Below are 19,305 nucleotides of genomic sequence, written 5' to 3' on the forward strand. Positions count from 1 at the left end.
TAATTTTCACAAACAAACAGTGAAAACTTATTCAACATCCCGATAGATCAAGTCGTTAACCACAGATACTCCTTGAGTAAAAATAACAAAACTTTCCTTATGTCATTTTTCAATTAGGCGTCTGCTTCAATGCATAGTGTGTCAATATTTCAATTAGGAAATTTCATTAATAATTCTGTTATAAGAACAACAGTAGAAATTTTAAAGTCTAGTTCTGGCTGTTTTTTGTACAATTTAAAATTAATCTTTACAAAAATGCTTTTAATTGGTATTGATTCAAGTATGTTTCTGCGCAACATCTAAAAGCCCAGTATTGGAGATCAAATTTTTCCTCTGTCTAAGCTTCAGCTTTTTCATTCAAAATTACAAAAAGCGTGCAACAAAAAGATAATTTGAAAAACATTTAAAAAGCAAATGAAAATAAAAATATTTTTTTTTAATTTTAACTTTAGCACTCTGTATCTTGAAAGAGGTGCCTCAAATGGAAAATGCTCAGAAGAAGGGCATAAAGAAAGTCCTATTATTTTCATCTAAGGGTTCTGCCTTTAATGGTTTGGCAAATTTTTCTATAACACCCTGTATATTGCAAAAATAGACGTTGCAATGTAGTATTCCGAACAATACGTATTAATGAAATATATTGGTCCATACGAGTATGTTCTTGTTGCTAAAGAAATACATTTTTTTTTACAATGAGTTTACCTGTACGTTAGTAGTGTTTTTAAAAATCGTTGTCAGGCATTAATAAGGCGAGCTCATTCCTATGATAGTATGGTTTCAATGTCAATCGTGTCATTATCAATTTGACCTCAACTAACCTTCATTTATCATTTTCTATTAATTAGCAACAACTATATTTGAAACGGTGAATACGAAACAAGTAAAGAAATAATGAAATGATAATTTACATAAATTTACATACATACATTTTCTGTGACAATCTGTACAAAGTCTAATGGCAGAGTAGGAGAAGAAAGTATAACCATTTAAAAAAGTCCTGGGTTAAATTATGTATGTATACAAGGTGATTTATGTACTTACACTGAAACTTATTATGGCTACAGGTTTCGACTCATTTATTTTTGGTACATCGTATACTACTAGACTAACAGACTTTTGAAGTTGGATTTCCAAAATTCTATGGTGATTTTGCCAATAGCATCCTGAAATTTTATAATTCTGTCTTCAAAAACCCTCCATCAATGGTATATGGTAAATATACAGGGTAGCCCATCGAAAACGTACCGCAAGGCATTACAGGGTAGTAATGAACTTTTCGGCAAAATCCAAAAACAGGTAAAGTTTGCTTCTGAGGGGACAACTTTTGGCGCAAAAAGCATAGCAAAATCTTTAACCCCCTAAGTGAAGGTGCCATCCCCCAAATTTTTTTAAATGGGAATGGGGGTCAAGTGGGGGGTCATTAGAAAGGACTTTTAATTCTCTATACATCGATTCTTACTTTTTGAAAATCGATCCATTATTTTAGAAAATATGCAGCTTTGAAAATACGAACAATATTTTTGACGAGAAATGCGAAAATCGATTTAATTTTACTTCAAAACTTACGGTATTAGCTTGGTAAATTCCTTCAAAAGAATTCGCTCTTTTTTTTTTTCTGATTTGCGAATTCTTTAGCCTGATTTTGGTGAGCAAAAAATTGTCCGCTTTTTGTTTCGTATTTAGATAGGCCACAAGAAGTTGCTAGATAACTGTCTTGTGACTTGTAGTTGAAGAGTACCAATACTGCCGAGTCTTTTAAATTGATTAATTATGGTGTACTCAATTCCAGAAAGAGTAGAAATTATTGAGCTTTTTTTCAAAAACAATGAATGCGGAAATCGGGTCGCCGAACTGTTCAACCAACGGCATCCTGAGAAACATGCGTCTGGAAAAATTGTTCGCGAATTGGTGGCCAAATTTCGCGAAACTGGCTCCGTTCATAACAAAAAGAGGCAGGTTGAAAATCCGGTACTAAATGAACCTACGGAAATAGCGGTATTGGGGCAAGTGGCAATGGATAGTACGCTGAGTACAATGCAATTGGCTACTGCGACAGGAGTGAGTCGTACAAGTGTCCAACGAATATTAAAAAAATACAAATTCCATCCTTATAAGATTCGGCTAGTGCAAGAGCTAAATGAAGACGATTTTGATCGTCGTTTGCAATTTTGCGAAATAATGACTGAACGAGCGATAAACGATAATTTCCTCTTTAATGTGTGTTTTTCGGACGAGTGTACGTTCTTCTTGAATGGTTTAGTGAATCGCCATAATTGTCGTTACTGGGCTGATACCAATCCAAGGATTTTCCATGAGACACACTCCCAACACCCCCAGAAGTTGAATGTATGGGCAGGTATTTTTGGAAATTCCATTGTAGGTCCTTTTTTCCTTCCTGGAAATTTGACAGGCGATATGTACTTGGATTTACTACAAAATGTCATCGACCCAGCTCTAACAAATATCATAGAGGACGACCCTGCTTACAATGAACACGAACTGATTTTCCAGCAAGACGGAGCTCCTCCACATTACTCGCTCAATGTGCGCAATTACCTAAATGAGACGTTTCCAGGACGCTGGATAGGACGAAGAGGTGCAATTGAGTGGCCCCCTCGGTCACCCGACTTAAATCCTTTAGATTTCTTTCTCTGGGGGCACATTAAAAGCAAAGTTTACAGCACTCCACCTGATACCTTGGAAGATCTGCGAGGACGAATCATTAATGTATGTCGCGAAGTAACACCGCAAGTGCTCCAGAATGTTCGACAACGGTTTGAAGACAACCTGTATCATTGTATGCAAGTTGGCGGACAACATTTTCAGCATTTACTTGACTAATACCGTAAGTTTTGAAGTAAAATTAAATCGATTTTCGCATTTCTCGTCAAAAATATTGTTCGTATTTTCAAAGCTGCATATTTTCTAAAATAATGGATCGATTTTCAAAAAGTAAGAATCGATGTATAGAGAATTAAAAGCCCTTTCTAATGACCCCCCACTTGATCCCCATTCCCATTTGAAAAAATTTAGGGGATAGCACTCCCACTTAGGGGGTTGAAGATTTTGGTATGCTTTTTGAGCCAAAAGTTGTCCCCCTCGGAAACAAATTTGACCTGTTTTTGGATTTTGCCAAAAAGTTCTTTACTACCCTGTAATGCCTTGCGGTACGTTTTCGATAGGCTACCCTGTATATCAAAAATACCTACATTCATTTTTAGAAGTTATTCCAAATTTATTTTATTAGAAAAACTCATGAATCAATCTGTTTGTCTACAAATTTTGATTCAGGACTTTTTAAGTGGTTAGAGTTCATCAAGAAAAATACTTTATAATCGTTTCTAGTAATTAATAATGAATTGGTGTGTCACACTTAGTTTGATTTTTATTTGACCACATTTGTTCTAATATCAAATACACTTTTTATGTTGATATTAACAGTATACAATAGGCAGATTGACTCATATTATTCATTATTTCATTTCGTAATCTTATAACGAATTAAAAAATTATTGTATGTTATCATAAACAAAACTATCAAGTTTATAGTTAAATATAGTGATATGCAGCAATTATCTAAAGATTTCCTAGATTTTTACTGAATAATGTTATCAGTTAAAATGTATCTAATAGAGACCTGATTAGTTATTTTTTGTTACACCAAAAATAATTTAAATAATATTTTTACAATTATATACCCATCGTATTTGCAACTGAGTGACAATATTTTATTTCAAATATTGTATTTAACGGCATTCATCTGGTTGCATATAAAAAGTACAGTCAAACTTGGTTATATCAATCTCACACTTAATAAATAGTTACTGTAATATATATCTGTGAATATTGTTTAAACATAGGGCTCAAATACGTCTAAGTTATTGATAAATTTTTTTACAGCAAATTTTTCTGAATGGAATTATAACAACCTGTAAAAAGCAGAACTTACAACTTTAACTTTCAGATTTTTCAATGCTAGTAAAGTTGACCTCACATTTTAAAATCCCACTTTTTCTGAAGTCCCATGTTAAGAAATTAAGCTATTAGAACGAATGTGCATAGTTCAGTTGACAAAAGCCTTATTTTTTATTTGTGGTATATTTAAATTTTTCGTTAATGTCTTACCACTTGTAATATTAGACATATTATATTTATACAAATCCTTGTGGCAAAACATCTGACAAAGTTTGCTATTTTATTTGGGAGACTAAAAAAATAGTGTGTATAATATTCCTGTAACAACAAAGAGAAATTGTATGCATAGAGTAAGGAAAACATTTGAGCATCTATCACCGGATTCTATTAGAGCCACAAGGAACTAATCCGAAGGTGTGAAAAATGTTTAGAAGTTGAAGGAAGACATTTTGAACATTTATTAAAATAAATTTGTCAATTAAATACCTGTGACAGTTGTCATGTTGATTGTTACTTACCTGTTACAGCCAACTTAAACTATGCTAAACAAAATAAATGGAAACACTATTTTAGGAAAAGGGAAATGTTTATTCGTAAATAAAATGAAAACGACTGGGTTTAGGTATAAGGAAACTTTAACAAAGTTACACTCAATTTTAGTACAGAATGGGAATACGTTAAAAAAATTGGGGGTTTCCATTTAAAAATTTCGAGTTTTCCACAGCTTCTGAACATCATATTCAATAATTTTTTTGCCATGTATAAAAATTGAAAAATTTTCATGTCATAAATTAGATCTTCCTCTACAAAATGTCCAATTCGCACAAAAAAATAAACTCGTGTTTCCGGGAAAACTAAATTTTGCCGGCAGTCTGTATCTGTCAATTTTTGCCTAAAAATCAAAATATCTCCGAAACGGTCAATCCTAAGTACGCAGCGTGCTATGTTTTCAACTTAAAAATAAATGTTCTTTCCAAAAATGTAATAGTATACGGGGGTTCCATTTAAAATAAGAAAGTTGGTATCAACTTCCGGTATAACTGGAAGTACAATGATCATACCCGTATCATACCACCACAATTTCAAAAAAAATCCTTCGAGCGGTTTCCCAGATATCTATCAATGGAGTTCGTGGTGAGACACCCTGTATAGTTTATGCTGTGTATTCGTCAGGTTCCAGTGAAATTGAAGTTTTATTCGAGTAAGAGTGGTCACAAAGAAAAATTTCTATTTACCTAATTGAATGCTAAAAACTATACTTTAATATATAAGAATCGAATTAATGTTATCCAAATTTGACAGTACCTACATAGAGCTAAACTTTTAATTTTTTATTATATCGCTAGTTTTAAAAATTCTGCCACACAGACTTTGTTAAAAGGTATCTTGCATTTTAATAATATTTGAGTAGAAATTTCTGGCAAATATCTTTATTTTTATGGTTTTTAAAATTATGTAAAATTGTGCTTCGAAACCTAACAATTTTGATAGAGTTAAATACTTGGAATATAAAATTTTAATATGGTTTAATCCAGTATAAACCATATCTATATTTTCTTGTTAATCAGAATTATATTTCCTTTTACAATATAACGATGAAGGTACCTAGTATGGTATAAATATAGAGGAACGTAAAATGTTCCTGAATTGTGAAAGTAAAATTATAATACCCATAAAATATGCTGTAAATGTTTGCCAAGGTTATTATTAAAACAATTTATGTACATTCTTTTGATTTCTATTAGCAGGAACGTTGTACACAATTACATTTACAAACCCATTTTTTTAACTTACATAAAAATATATAAAACATGTACTAGGTAAACAATTTCCTACAAGTTTTTAAGGGCAAGAAAATATACTTATTCCAAATAATTATGCTAATATAATAACAGAACACATTTTCCACTGGTTGGTGGTTTTTTTGCCTTATATTCAGGTGTGCAGCACAACTAGCTAAATAAAATATATTTGGAATGTGTTCACCTATTGCCATTCTAATCCATATTTGCATTTGACTTTCCTTGTTTATTTGTCTCCTCCAGCAGCATCATCTCGAAAAAACTTCTTAACGTCCTCATAAACTTCTTCGACATGCCTTGTGGCATCTATTTTACGAACTAAATTTAAGTTTTCATAGTATTCAATGATTGGTCGAGTTTCATTTATGTATGTATTAAATCTCTTCTTTAAACTGTCAATGTTATCATCTGATCGACCACTTCCTTGTGCCCCTCGGCTGAGACAACGTTCTGCACATATTTCCAAGGGACAGTCAAAAAATAGTACAAATTGTAGTTGTACTTTGTCTGCCACTGCTTTATTCCAACCATCTAAGTTATTTTGGTTTCTTGGAAAACCGTCAATTAAGAATTTGTCTTTCCCAGAACTATTAATTGCATTTTCTAAGAGGCTGCAGGTTATTTCTACAGGAACTATTTTGCCTTCCCGGATGTAATTTTCTATCAACTCTCCATATTTTGAACCGGGTTTTTTTCGCTCGTCTCTCAATAAGTCTCCCGCCGATAAATGAACGTAACCGAAATTCTCCACTATTTTTTGACATTGGGTGCCTTTTCCAGCACCCGGGCTACCCAAAACGAACACAACTTTTGACCGCATCGGTGTAACTTTGCCGATATTTCTAAGTACACTACTTGCCAATCTCGATAATCTTGCCATGAAACATAAAACACGTCTTTTGAGTTCGCGCACACATAACCTCCAATAATTAAATTGCAAAAATAGAACGTAACCAGCAACGATGATTTGGCAATTACGTAATACTTTATCAAATTTGTCTAGCATTCATTTTAATTTTCTGTTTTCCGCTACTTATCGAATTTATTCGTATTCAAGTTCGTAGTTTACTACAAGTTGAAAATAAAAGCTTTTTTGAAGCGCAAGGGATTTTATTAACATTAATTATTAAGTTGGCTATACTTATTCTTGTCCCTTTCGATTTTTAAATATTTTATTTTAGACAGGGTCGGACTTAACAAATCCAGACTATTAATGATTTTTGAACATTGAATTTTGACGTTGAGTGAGAAATTTCTCAGTCAACGATTTCGAAATGTATTTTAATCTGCCAATTCATTCATGATTAGAATATTTTGTTCTATAAGTATACATAATATATGAATCTGAAACCTATATATTAGGCTTATCTTCATAGTTCATACCTGTAAGTAATTATGCTGATATTGAATAAAAATCATAATTTCGTAAACCAAGAAATATCTAGAAAATGATAATACTACATAATCTATATGATATGCATATTAAACATAATAATTTGAAATATCTAATAGTACATAAGCCGTGATAGTATATTATGAATAATCATGATGATATCCTCAATTAAGATTATTCAGCAAAAATAATTTTAGATAAAATTATATCAAAAATATTATTTATTTAACTAATTGTTTAATAAGTGGATGTTTAATAAAATTATTTTGTATATCAAACAATTAATAACGTTGAATATTATACAGGGTGATCTATTAACGGTATCGAGCGGCTGTATATAGGAAACTAGACGTGCTACAATTATGGGATTTACATGGACACAAGCCAATATATTAATATATTGTCTTCCGTTCTTGCACGGCGATGTCTTCTTACAGAATGTAGTGGCGTCTGGATAAACGCTGAAATACACGCTCTGGAGTAGCGTATTCTATGAGGGTATCGCAAAGCGTATTCTCTTGAAGCTATAACGGCATTTTTAAAACATTGAAAATAAACTGCCAACATATCATACGCTTCCACATTCGTAAAAGGCATTTTCTTTGTTCACAAGTACTTTTCCAACACAAATAACTCTAATTTTGCACGTAGTAAGAGCTGTCACATTTCGTTTGGCATAATTTTTCAGTTGCCTATTTTCATAGGGCTGTCTCGTTATAGAAACAATAATCTTTATAACTGCTCAGATATTTGGAATTAATAAAAAAAATTAAACATTGCAGTTATCAAAAAAATTTCAAAATAAAGCAATAATTCTTTTTAAGAACAAGATTGGTATAGTTTTACAATTTAATTTTGGCTTGGATTATGTCAATGTTATTTAGAGAACTAAATAAAGGAAGATGTTGTAGCACAATCTCACTATTTTAGCAATAACTTGAAAACAAAAACCTATTTCCATAAAAACCTATATTTAATTTTTTTTAGTACAATTACAAAATTTTTCTCATTAGCGTCGTCTACCGTTGCGCAGGGAAATAATATTTTTATTCCTATATCATAAAAATAAATTTTATTAATAGTTCTTTAAAATGAGCCATCGTTTATTGAAATCGATTAAGGCATTTGGAAGTTATGACAATTTAAAAATTTCAAGATAGCGTCCTTCATACTGACGTTGCTATGGTAATAACAAAAAAAAAGTTCAACCAAAACTTGTGAAGGGTTTAACAGTGTATCTAAAAAATGTATTTTCAACTTAGGTAATATAAGCGAAATTTCGAAAAACCGACAATTTTCTGTAACACTAGCAGTTGCGCCCCCTAGCGGCGAAGTTACAAACTTGAAAATATTTTGAATCAATTTCTTTTAGTCGTATTTGTTAATAGATTTTTTACCCCATAATTGTAGCACGTGTAGTTTTCTATATACAGCCGCTCGATACCGTTAATGGATCACCCTGTATATCCATTATCTAGTACTGCTATACTGAAAATATCTCCATTTACTTTTTTTATAGTACCATCTACAGCAAATTGAAAGCAATAATTAGAAAACAGAATTTAACAAATTTATAGAAAATTAAAAATTATACAGTGTGCGAAAATAAAACGGACTCTTATTTAGATTAAGTTACCTTGGTACAATATTGATTTCTTACAAGGTCACAGACCTTTAAACTAAATTTTGTTTTATTTTTTTCTTCTCGTTTGAAATAAATATTTTAATGGCAATCCAAATGAATTTAATTTTATCTAAAATATAGAGACTGCTAAGAATACCTTAAGCAATTTTTTGTTTTTACTATATTTTTTTGTTGGTATTTATCGTAAAAAAGATACCTTTTTGAATATTGCTAAAGTGCATCATTGTCATTGCTGAGAAAAATTTAATTTTCTACTTATTTATCAGAATGATCGGTTATGGAGGCTAAGCATTTGGGGATATTCTTGTTTAATTACTTTACTTTTTTACTTTAACTTTTTTTTTTATTATTTATCAAATGATGCCTCAGGGGATGCAAGCATCCATAACAGGCATTATAGTTTTTTTTTGGTTCACACAATACAATGTGTTACAATTTGAAAGAAAGTATTCTCAAGATATAAGACATTCAATACATATACCACGTACACATCAATTCACATTTACACACATATATATACAGGGTGTTTCAAAAAACGTTCCGCTAATTTCTTGGGTAAATAGAATACTAAAAAATAATGTTAGTTTGGTTAATAAACATGTGTCCGAAAATGCCTCCTTCAGAAGATACGGCTCTGTAAAAGGGGCCCCAAAAATTTTTTTTTTTTATTATCTCTGAGACGGTTTAAGATAGCTAAATGAAATTTAGACCACAAATAGGTTTGATTAGGTCTTGAAAGTTACTGCTGACAAACTTTTAATATTTTGTATAGGACCGTCCCTGGAGGGGGGGTGCCACTTATTTTGCCCCCAAACTTTTTTTTACGGGGACATTTTTAATATTTTGGTAAATAATAATATTTTTTAACAATTTGCCATAAAAAAGGTACTCTTGCTTATTTGAGTTTTAACTTGTTTTACCTAAAATAAGAAAATAATTTGGTTTACTTTTATTAAGTAGGCTTAGACTGCTGATTTTTCTTGTTTGACAGATTGGTTTGACACATTGTTGTTGATAGTTTTGGTTTGTTTAACAAGTAATAACGCTTTTAAAAACTTTTAAAATGAATATGTACACTAATAGTGACTATACCGATATGTTGTTAACATTAAGGGAATGTAATAGTAATGCTAAAGCGGCGAAAAGAAGATATGCGGAAAAATTTCCAGGAAGAACTGTTCCGGATGCAAAAACATTTTTGAATTTAGAGAGAAGATGCCGTGATACTGGAACCTTTAAACCAAAAAAGTTAAATTCTGGAAGACCACGAGTGGCAAGAATTCCTCAAACAGAAGAAAATATTTTAAATGTAGTTGTTGCGGATCCTACGATAAGTGTAAGAAATGTGGCAAGGGCAAGTAACACAAGTATTTCTAGTGTACACCGTGTATTATTGTATCCATTTCACTACAGGCAAGGACAAGAATTATTGCCTGAAGATCTCTATTTGAGAAGTGACTATTGCGAATTATTACAAGCAAGAAAGAGACAGAGACCTGAATTTTTACAAAATATTCTTTTCATCGATGAATCAACTTTTACTAGACAAGGTATGTTTAATAGTCATAACAGTCACTTCTGGGCCGATGAAAATCCAAAGGTTAAACGTATAAGGCATTATCAATATAATTTTAAGTTGAATGTTTGGGCTTCTACAATACAATACAATTTACTATGAATTTTTGGATAATCGTTTATTTCCGCTATTAGAAGATTTGCCTCTTGATCTAAGAAGAAATATTTTTTTTATGCATGATGGGGCCCCACCTCATTTTAGTTTACAAGTTAGAAGATGGCTTACCGAACATTTCTCAAATCGTTGGATTGGTCGGGGTGCCGATGCTCCTATCCACTGGCCACCACGGTCCCCTGACCTAAATCCCTTGGATTTTGTTGTGTGGAGTTTAGTTAAAGAAAAAGTATATTCCAGCGAAATAAATTCCATTGAAGAACTTCAAGCGAGAGTTGAAAATAATTTAAGAATGTTAATTCAAGAACCACAGCCACTTCAAAGAATTATGTTTTCCCTAAAAAAACGTTTAAGATTATGTATTCGGGATCATGGTGGACATTTCGAACATTAGATGTAAAAATCCATACCTACTTATTCAATATTTTTCTGTTTGTTTTGTATTATTTGTTGTTTTTTTTAATAGTTTCCTTTGTTTATTCTGTGTAACTGTCATGCAATGCATGCATGCACCTCTTTTAAGCTCAAAATAATTTGCTCTAATTTATACTTGTTGTTTCTGAAGCAGCCATTAATCCCTGCGTTTATTTATTATCATTATTTTAATTTTATTAATTCGGTCAGCATTACTTACTAAAACCTCAAATAACTCCAAAACCGGTAATTTTTTTTGGCTTTAAGCAAAAGTACCTTTTTTATGGCAAATTGTTAAAAAAATATTATTTTTTTACCAAAATATTATTTTTTTACCAAAATATTAAAAATGTCCCCGTAAAAAAAGTTTGGGGGCAAAATAAGTGGCACCCCCCCCCCCTCCAGGGGCGGTCCTGTACAAAATATTAAAAGTTTGTCAGCAGTAACTTTTAAGACCTAATCAAACCTATTTGTGGTCTAAATTTCATTTAGTTATCTTAAACCGTCTCAGAGATAATTAAAAAAAATAATTTTTGGGGCCCCTTTTACAGAGCTGTATCTTCTGAAGGAGGCATTTGTGAACACATGTTTATTAACCAAACTAACATTATTTTTTAATATTCTATTTACCCTAGAAATTAGCGGAACGTTTTTTGAAACACCCTGTATATATCTATTACATCACAACATCAACTTATATATCATCTACATTTACATTAAGTATCACAATATATCAGTTTCTGACATCCAATATATACTGCTTCATACGTTTTTTAAAACCTTGTAGGCTAGGGTTGTTTTTTAATTGAATTGGAAGTTCGTTATACCAATTTAGTGGTTGACAAGTAATTCTTCTGTTCCCAAAATTTGAATGAGTTGTTGTTATATGATAATTTCGATTTATTCTAGTATTATACCCATGTATTTGATTATTATATGTAAGTTTTATATCGGTTTCAAGGAATTTATTCTTTATTTTGTATACCAGAAGGATACTTTCGTATGTTGTGGTTTCTCGTATATTCATTATTTTTAGTTCACTATACAATTGTTTGGTATTGATACGGTTAAATTTGTTAGAGTTTTTATAAGTCTATTTTGTGCTACTTGTAGGTTATCTAGATCCTGTTCTCTTGCCATCCCCCAAAATTGTGTTAAATAGCTTAGATGAGACTTAACATGAGCGTTGTAGATTAGGTATTTTGTGTTTGTATTCAATCTAAATGAGAATTTTCTGACATGATAGCTTAATTTTCTCAACTTGTTACATAATTTCTCAGTGTGTTGTCCAAAATTTAGTTTATCATCAAGTTAGCCCAAGGTATTTCATATGTTTGACTTGCTCTATTTCAATGTTATAAATTTCAAGTGATAGATTATTATTTGTTTCCTTTGGGTTAAAGATCATATATTTACATTTGTTTTCGTTCAACTTTATATGATTTTTGTCAGTCCATTGGCATATTTGATCCAGATCCTTTTGAGCTTTTTTGTAAACATCCCCTAGCCTACCAGAGTAGAACAGTGCCGTGTCATCGGCAAACAAAGTTATTTTGCCACATAAACTATTATCACAGAGGTCGTTAATATAGATTAAGAACAGTACCGGTCCCAAAACCGAGCCTTGCGGGACTCCACTTTTTACCAAGAGTTTCTCACTTTCCACTCCGTTCACAACTGTCATTTGAATTCTGTTTGTTAAGTAGTTAGTAAATAAATGATGAGCTGGTCCTTCTATTCCAAGTTGTTCCAATTTTTTGAGAAGAATTTGATGATCTACAACATCAAAGGCTTTACATAGGTCAAGATACGAGATTTTGCAGAGCTACATAAAAAGATCTTTAAAAAAAATTGCATCCTATTGTAATACCAGCATTTAAGAAAAACAATTTGAATTTACCTGTTAGCTTAGTAAAAATAAAAAAATTTAAATTAAAATTAAAAATAAGGAAATTGCATTGTATCTTGCCTTTATAATTTATTTTTTAGATAATGTGTACTTATATTGGGGACTAAACATTTTTTTCTTATTTATTGGATATTTTCTATCTGTGAAAAATTTAAGAAATTAATTAAATAAGCCCTAGCGTAAGAAGGATGTCGTGGGTTAGTTTAACCTAACTGTTAAATTTATTATGTATTCTCCTTAATTTTTCTGATAATACACGCATATATGGAATTTTTTATTATCAGAGTATGGATTGTTTATTAGTACATTTTTTATGAATTTCAACTCATTACTAAAAATTTCATCATTTGAAGAAATCATTTGGCTTATCGTACAAAAATTTTTGTAGAAATAATCTTTTTGATTCTATTTTAACAAAACTAAATATAATTCTCTTAATATTTTTTCCGTCAGTTTCACTATTTTTATCCGAAAAAGAGCAAATTTGAAGCTTTAGTTATGACAAATAATACATAAATTAAAAATGCTATTTTGTAAACATTTTATATAATCAACATATGGAGTGTAGTAATAAAAAATTTACGTTACATTTATTTTATTCAACAAATTACGCTTTTTTTGTAGGAGTTACAACTCATATGGAACTGTCCAAAACAGCTTTCCTTTCAAATTTAGCACAACTTATCCCGATGCCAGATTGTAATCAGTCACCACGTAACATGTACCAGTGTCAGATGGGTAAACAAACAATGGGAACACCTTGTCATAATTGGGATTTGCAGTCTGAGACTAAACTGTATAGATTACAAACACCAAGCACTCCTCTTTTCAGACCTGTCCATCACGATAACATTTTTTTGGATGATTTTGCAATGGGAACGAATGCCATTGTTGCCGTAATCAGTTACACTGTAAGTACTATTGTTGCATAATGTATGTTCAGTCTGTATCCGCATATTTCTTTAATGAAATTTATAGGGTTATGATATGGAAGACGCTATGATAATTAATAAAGCGTCCGAAGAACGTGGTTTAGCACACGGTTCGATATACAAATCAGAATTTATCGAGTTAGATCATCCCACTTCTTACTTTGCTAGAGATCCTGATGCCAAAAATTTATCTCAGTACATGGATTCTGATGGCTTGCCATATGTAGGAAGGAAGATATCTAATGACGAGCCTTTATACTGTTTTTATGATTGTGACAAGTCCACATATGTAGTAAAGATGGTTAAAGGCAAGGAAGAGTGTTATTTGCACAGTGTGAAATTGTGTGGAAGAGTAGAAGTTAAAAGTCCTTGCAAAATAGCTTGCTTAACATACAGAGTTCCAGTATGTATTGTTTGAGGTATCATAAACAATTTTTACATAGCTTTATATTTTCAGCGTAATCCCAGTGTGGGTGATAAGTTTGCTAGTAGGGCTGGCCAGAAAGGTATTTGTTCCCAGAAGTGGCCTGCTGAGGATTTGCCGTTTACGGAGACGGGTGAGTTTTTATTGCTTTAAATTCAAGCTTATGTTGGTTGTATCAGGGCAGCTGATTAGTTGAATGTAAAGTTCTGCCATAAATTTTTACTTTGACAGTAGTTTCCTTGAATCAAATTAGACTATTTCAGCTTAACAATCATCTGATAAATCTTAGCACTTGTGTTATTTTCGGTCTGTTCCATTGGCCTGTTTCAGTAAGTCACTGTCTATGACGGCACACTACAGGACTTTTGACAAATTGTCTCAATTGTTTAAATTATATTGACATTTCTTATAAGTTATAACAAATGTCAATAACCTGGTGAGTTGTATGTTTGTGTTTAGGTTCATGTTATTTTAAAATTTATAAATTAAAAATTTTAAAATGACGTAAAATATCAGAAGGTTATCACTAATGTGTTGATGACGTTAGCTCAGTTTCTTCAAAAGTGCGATTGTACATGAAAAATTTAGATATAACTACTTTGTATGGACTAGGAATGAAGTAAACGGTATATATTTTAGAGTTTTAAGAGGGTAGATAAAAAAAATGTAAATTAGATTAGATTCCTGAAATGTGGATAATGTAAACTGCTGAAGTGTCAAAATTAAATGTCAAAGATTGACATTTATGGCCTGTGATATGTGTATCCAGAAAGTAATTGTGGAGTCGACACACTAAAGGTTTGTCATTGGAATGAAGTTTAACCCTAAAGCTACCTTGTGGCTTTACACTGCTTTTATTAGATCCTGAAAGCACTTATGCATCTATGGTATGATGGCCTGCAATGCGCTTGGACAAACTACGACAACTGACATGTGTCACCACAATAGGAGCATTAAGCACAACTCCCACAGATGACCTAAAGGCTTTCCTGTCACTTCCGAAACTACTCCCTTACAGGCAATATGGCAGTTTTATACACACTTTTGTCCGACAGAATTATCAGCTCCTGTGCAGTTTTGAAGTGGGTCAATGCTTTGTCCTTGTTGGGACCGGAAAATCGTGTGAAGCTAATTTGGGTTTCTGGTTACAACAGTGTGAATGGCAATGAAAGGACCGACATGTTGGCCAGACAGGGCTAGTCGATTTGTGGAACCAGAACCAGTGATCTGTTTACCACATTATTATATGACAAGATCCATTGACACTTGGATCAAAAAAACAATTAACAGAAAAATTGGTATGCGGACCTAGTTTTGCTTAAGACCAAACTTCTTATAAAGGGCCCATGGGCTCGAACAAATTGGAAAATGAGCATGCTGAGTAGAAGCAACAATTGGATTTCACAGGACTTTTAACTGGTCATGAACATTTTAATAAGTACGTCAAAAGAATTGTGCTGAGTACTAACATGAGATGTAGATTGTGTGGACACGTCCTGGGGGGTGGGAGCGTTTGTATGTCACCTCAGGACATCAAAGAGGTTCTAGCAGCGTAGGTTTATTTTATAAAACTCTTACTATAGTAGAACCGTATTCGATGCAAAGTAGAGCAAAAAATTGTCGGCCTTTTATCAAAGGAAAATCGTGTCATCATTTTTAGGATGTGTAAGATAAACCATTTCAAATTTTAAATGAAATTGTAATATCTGAAATACTGCATCATACGGGTTGTGTTCTGGTAGTTGCTGTAGTCGCCCAGGTGCTTCGAGTGTACGAAGTGGTCGATTATACGTCAAATATTAACATGGCACACTTGGTCGTAAATCAGAGACCACCCACAAAAAACAAGTAAAAAACAGAGGTAAAATGTAATACATATGTGGAATTTAAAAAACAAATTGGATTTATGATAAATTACATTTAAAATAAATAGTTTATGAGAATAAACAAATTTTTGTAGGAACAGGGGTGCCAGATGTGAACTGATCCCTTCATCCCTTCATAATGCATAATGAAATTATTCAATTTCTAAACCCCTTAAAACCGTACTGCACTAGATCCCTTGACAGGCAATTATTTATTACTTTGCATCGAATATGATCCTACTACAGCAGCATGCACAATGAGTCACAAGACCACTGTGTTGTAGGCTACCATTCCACGTTTTCACACAACAGAGTAAACAAAGTACAAAAAAATTCAAGTCCTTTAAAAGTGATAAAAAAAACTGAAGATAAAAATTTTCAGACATTGTATCACGTTTGTCATCAACTTTTGCCACTAAGGTATATTTAGTAAAATCAGTCTATTTTAATCCAAGACCGCTACTGTCAAGGTATGGCCCTTTAGCTACCGAACACCCTGGATAAGGTAAGATATAAAGGTGAATTTGTTTAAATTTTTTATTTTTAGGACTGGTTCCCGACATTGTGTTTAATCCTCATGGTTTCCCGTCTCGTATGACCATTGCTATGATGATCGAAATAATGGCAGGGAAATCGGCTGCCTTGCATGGTCTCGTGCACGATGCCACTCCCTTTAGATTTACTGAAGAAGATACGGCTATAGATTATTTTGGTAGGCTTTTAGAACAGGGTGGTTATAATTACTACGGGACTGAAACTATGTATTCTGGCATTGATGGTCGAGAAATGACCGCACAGATCTTCTTTGGTGTTGTACACTACCAGAGACTAAGGCATATGGTTTCGGACAAGTGGCAGGTTAGAAAGCATAATGGACTGATGCAAACGTTGCACCATAAAAGTTTAAATAGTTCGTTTTCTTTTTCATATTTTATATTTTTTTAGGTAAGATCTACTGGCCCGACAGATATTTTAACTAGGCAACCCTTGAAAGGAAGAAGGAGAGGTGGTGGTGTTCGTTTCGGTGAAATGGAACGTGATTCATTGATAAGCCATGGAGCATCGTTTTTATTGCAAGACAGGTTACTGCACTGTTCGGATGAAACAACGGTTCGTAATTTTCCCTTTGATTTTAAATAAATGAATTCATTCACCTAATACATACATATTAAACAATATCACCAAATGTATTTGGTTGCTTCATCTTGGTTTGTTCAGGAGATATAGAGGGTGGACCAAATTCGATGGAGTTTAGGGTCTGGTTTTATATGACACAAAAATGGATGAGCTTATGATTTTTTTTCTGTCACTGTTTTACTCAAAAACGTTTGTTAAGAATGTTTGTGCCATTTTTCGATTCGGTACTTAGATTGTTAGACAAACAAAATTTTCTGAGAAATGATCTCGAATCGTAAAAATGGAAAGCTGGCAGCGACCAAACACATAGGCCCTGGCATAACAATCCGAAAAAACTATTGTGCTGTAAATATCAGCATAGGCCACAAAAGTTTTAAAACCACTATAGCTTCTACTTCTTAATACAAGGTGAGCCAGTGAAACGGGACGATTTCAAAAAATTTGAAAACATTCAAGAAATCATGTTTTGGAAGATTTATTGATGAAAACATAATCTACACAATGGATGTGTTGTGTAAGTGCACAAACATTCATTTTTAAAAAATAATGTTCGAAAGGTGGTCTCCATTTTGTCGCACACATTCTTGCAGTCTTGTTGCAAAGCTACCCATAACATTGTGCAGCGTTTCTAGCGGTACTGCAACCACTTCACCTGGAATCCTTTCTTTTAATGCTTGGATAGTTCTTGGAGGGGGTTACTTTGATACACTTTTGTTTTTACGTACCCCCAAAGGAAAGTCGCATGCGGACATACAGGAGAACGAGGTGGCCTGTCATAGTAAATCCAGAAAAAAAATTGTTCAACATATTCACGTAACGATCAGAGTTCACAGTTACTGCGTTCTCAGCTTCGTTCTCAAAAAAATAAGGGCCAGTTATTCCTAACCAAGAACCCGCTCACCACATCACTTCAACTACTCTGAATATAGGGGTCTTTCGTGTAATTTCTGAATGTTATTGTTGGACCAATAACGAAAATTTTGTTTGTCGACGAAGCCACTAAGGTGAAAGTGGGGGCCCATCACTCATCCAAAGATTGCAGCACGTAATCGTATTCATTGATTCTTTTTTGTGTTGTTGAACCATTGGTTTCAAAGTTCCTAACCCACTTTTGAATAGCGTTGTTAGAGAGTACACTACCGCGAAGTGATAAACGAAACGCTCTTCTCGCACGGACAAAACGTTCCCCATTTTGGTAATACATTTTGACAGCAAATGCGTGTTGTTCACCCGATCAAGTTTCCATAATAACTAACTTCCCACTCTCTAGATTTACAACATTGACAGATCAAGTCTGCCTCCCCTCTACTTTTTCTGTAGTAGCGTTTCTAAATTGTGCCATTTCATTGACTCACCTTGTATATAAGGTATCAAAAAAATGCACCATACTTTATGAGTACCTTCCATGATTAAAAATAAACTGATTCATATTAAATTATCTTAATACAATTTTAGTTCCTTTAAAACTTAAGTCAGTATCAGTTAAAGTAAAACATTTTTTTGATAAGTTTTTAATGAAGTAAAATTATATTATGCTAACTTAATCTAAATCTTATTTTAAATTTTATCCAAGAAAGCTATCCTTGAAGTTTAGCCTAGTTCTGAATACTCTGTATACTAAGGAATGGAGGGATGGAGGTTAGTTAACTTGCATTAACCAAATTGTGTTTTTCAATAAGAATATAAGTCTTTCCGATATCAATTGAAGAACCAAGACGTTGACAGTATGTACCAGGTTCGGTCGCTGACGCAGCAACTCGGCATTCAAATATTTGAAAAACTTGTTCCCATATTTATTTAACCATACCCATATACAGGTCTGGTCGAATTAAACGTGGAGGTGGTAGAAATGTATACGCCCAGTTGAAAAATGCGAACGCGAGCAAACGAAATCTAACACAGCTGCATTGGGCCACTGTTCAATAAATCTCAGCTGTTGTCAACAGCTGAGATTTATTGCCAGTCTTGACAAATTGCCCAGCAGTGCAGTGCAGCAATGCGGAATTTGGTGTGATTCAGGTAATTTTAATTTTTTATAGACACCTTCTATTAATCATTGATATTACAATTGGGAAAGGGAGAAATAATGTTACTATAACATGGCATTTTGGAGACCTTTTGAAACAGAACAAAACGAAATTTACCATCAATATAATAAAATTGTTTGAGGACATAAATA

At 32.7% G+C, this 19,305-nt stretch overlaps 2 protein-coding genes across 2 annotated transcripts in view; one reads left to right on the forward strand and one right to left on the reverse strand.

Annotated features, from left to right (window-relative positions):
• The window catches only part of LOC108915386 (DNA-directed RNA polymerase I subunit RPA2), a gene marked incomplete at its 3' end in the record, with an annotated part of 28,439 nt that extends 11,340 nt beyond the window's left edge, over window positions 1-17,099 (forward strand). The window contains exons 7-11 of the mRNA XM_018721406.1: window positions 13,393-13,679; window positions 13,747-14,103; window positions 14,158-14,257; window positions 16,537-16,847; window positions 16,935-17,099. Coding sequence (XP_018576922.1) covers window positions 13,393-13,679; window positions 13,747-14,103; window positions 14,158-14,257; window positions 16,537-16,847; window positions 16,935-17,099 — 1,220 coding nt within the window. The remainder of the gene's footprint in view (window positions 1-13,392; window positions 13,680-13,746; window positions 14,104-14,157; window positions 14,258-16,536; window positions 16,848-16,934) is intronic.
• On the reverse strand, window positions 5,638-6,805 carry LOC108915388 (UMP-CMP kinase-like). The gene has a single exon (XM_018721408.2). It carries the CDS (start codon window positions 6,721-6,723, stop codon window positions 5,944-5,946), a length of 780 nt encoding a protein of 259 aa, XP_018576924.1. The 5' UTR covers window positions 6,724-6,805; the 3' UTR covers window positions 5,638-5,943.
• Window positions 17,100-19,305: the final 2,206 nt, after the last annotated feature.

This window comes from Anoplophora glabripennis, unplaced genomic scaffold (assembly GCF_000390285.2).
Source record: "Anoplophora glabripennis isolate ALB-LARVAE unplaced genomic scaffold, Agla_2.0 scaffold1420, whole genome shotgun sequence".
Taxonomy (NCBI): domain Eukaryota; kingdom Metazoa; phylum Arthropoda; class Insecta; order Coleoptera; family Cerambycidae; genus Anoplophora; species Anoplophora glabripennis.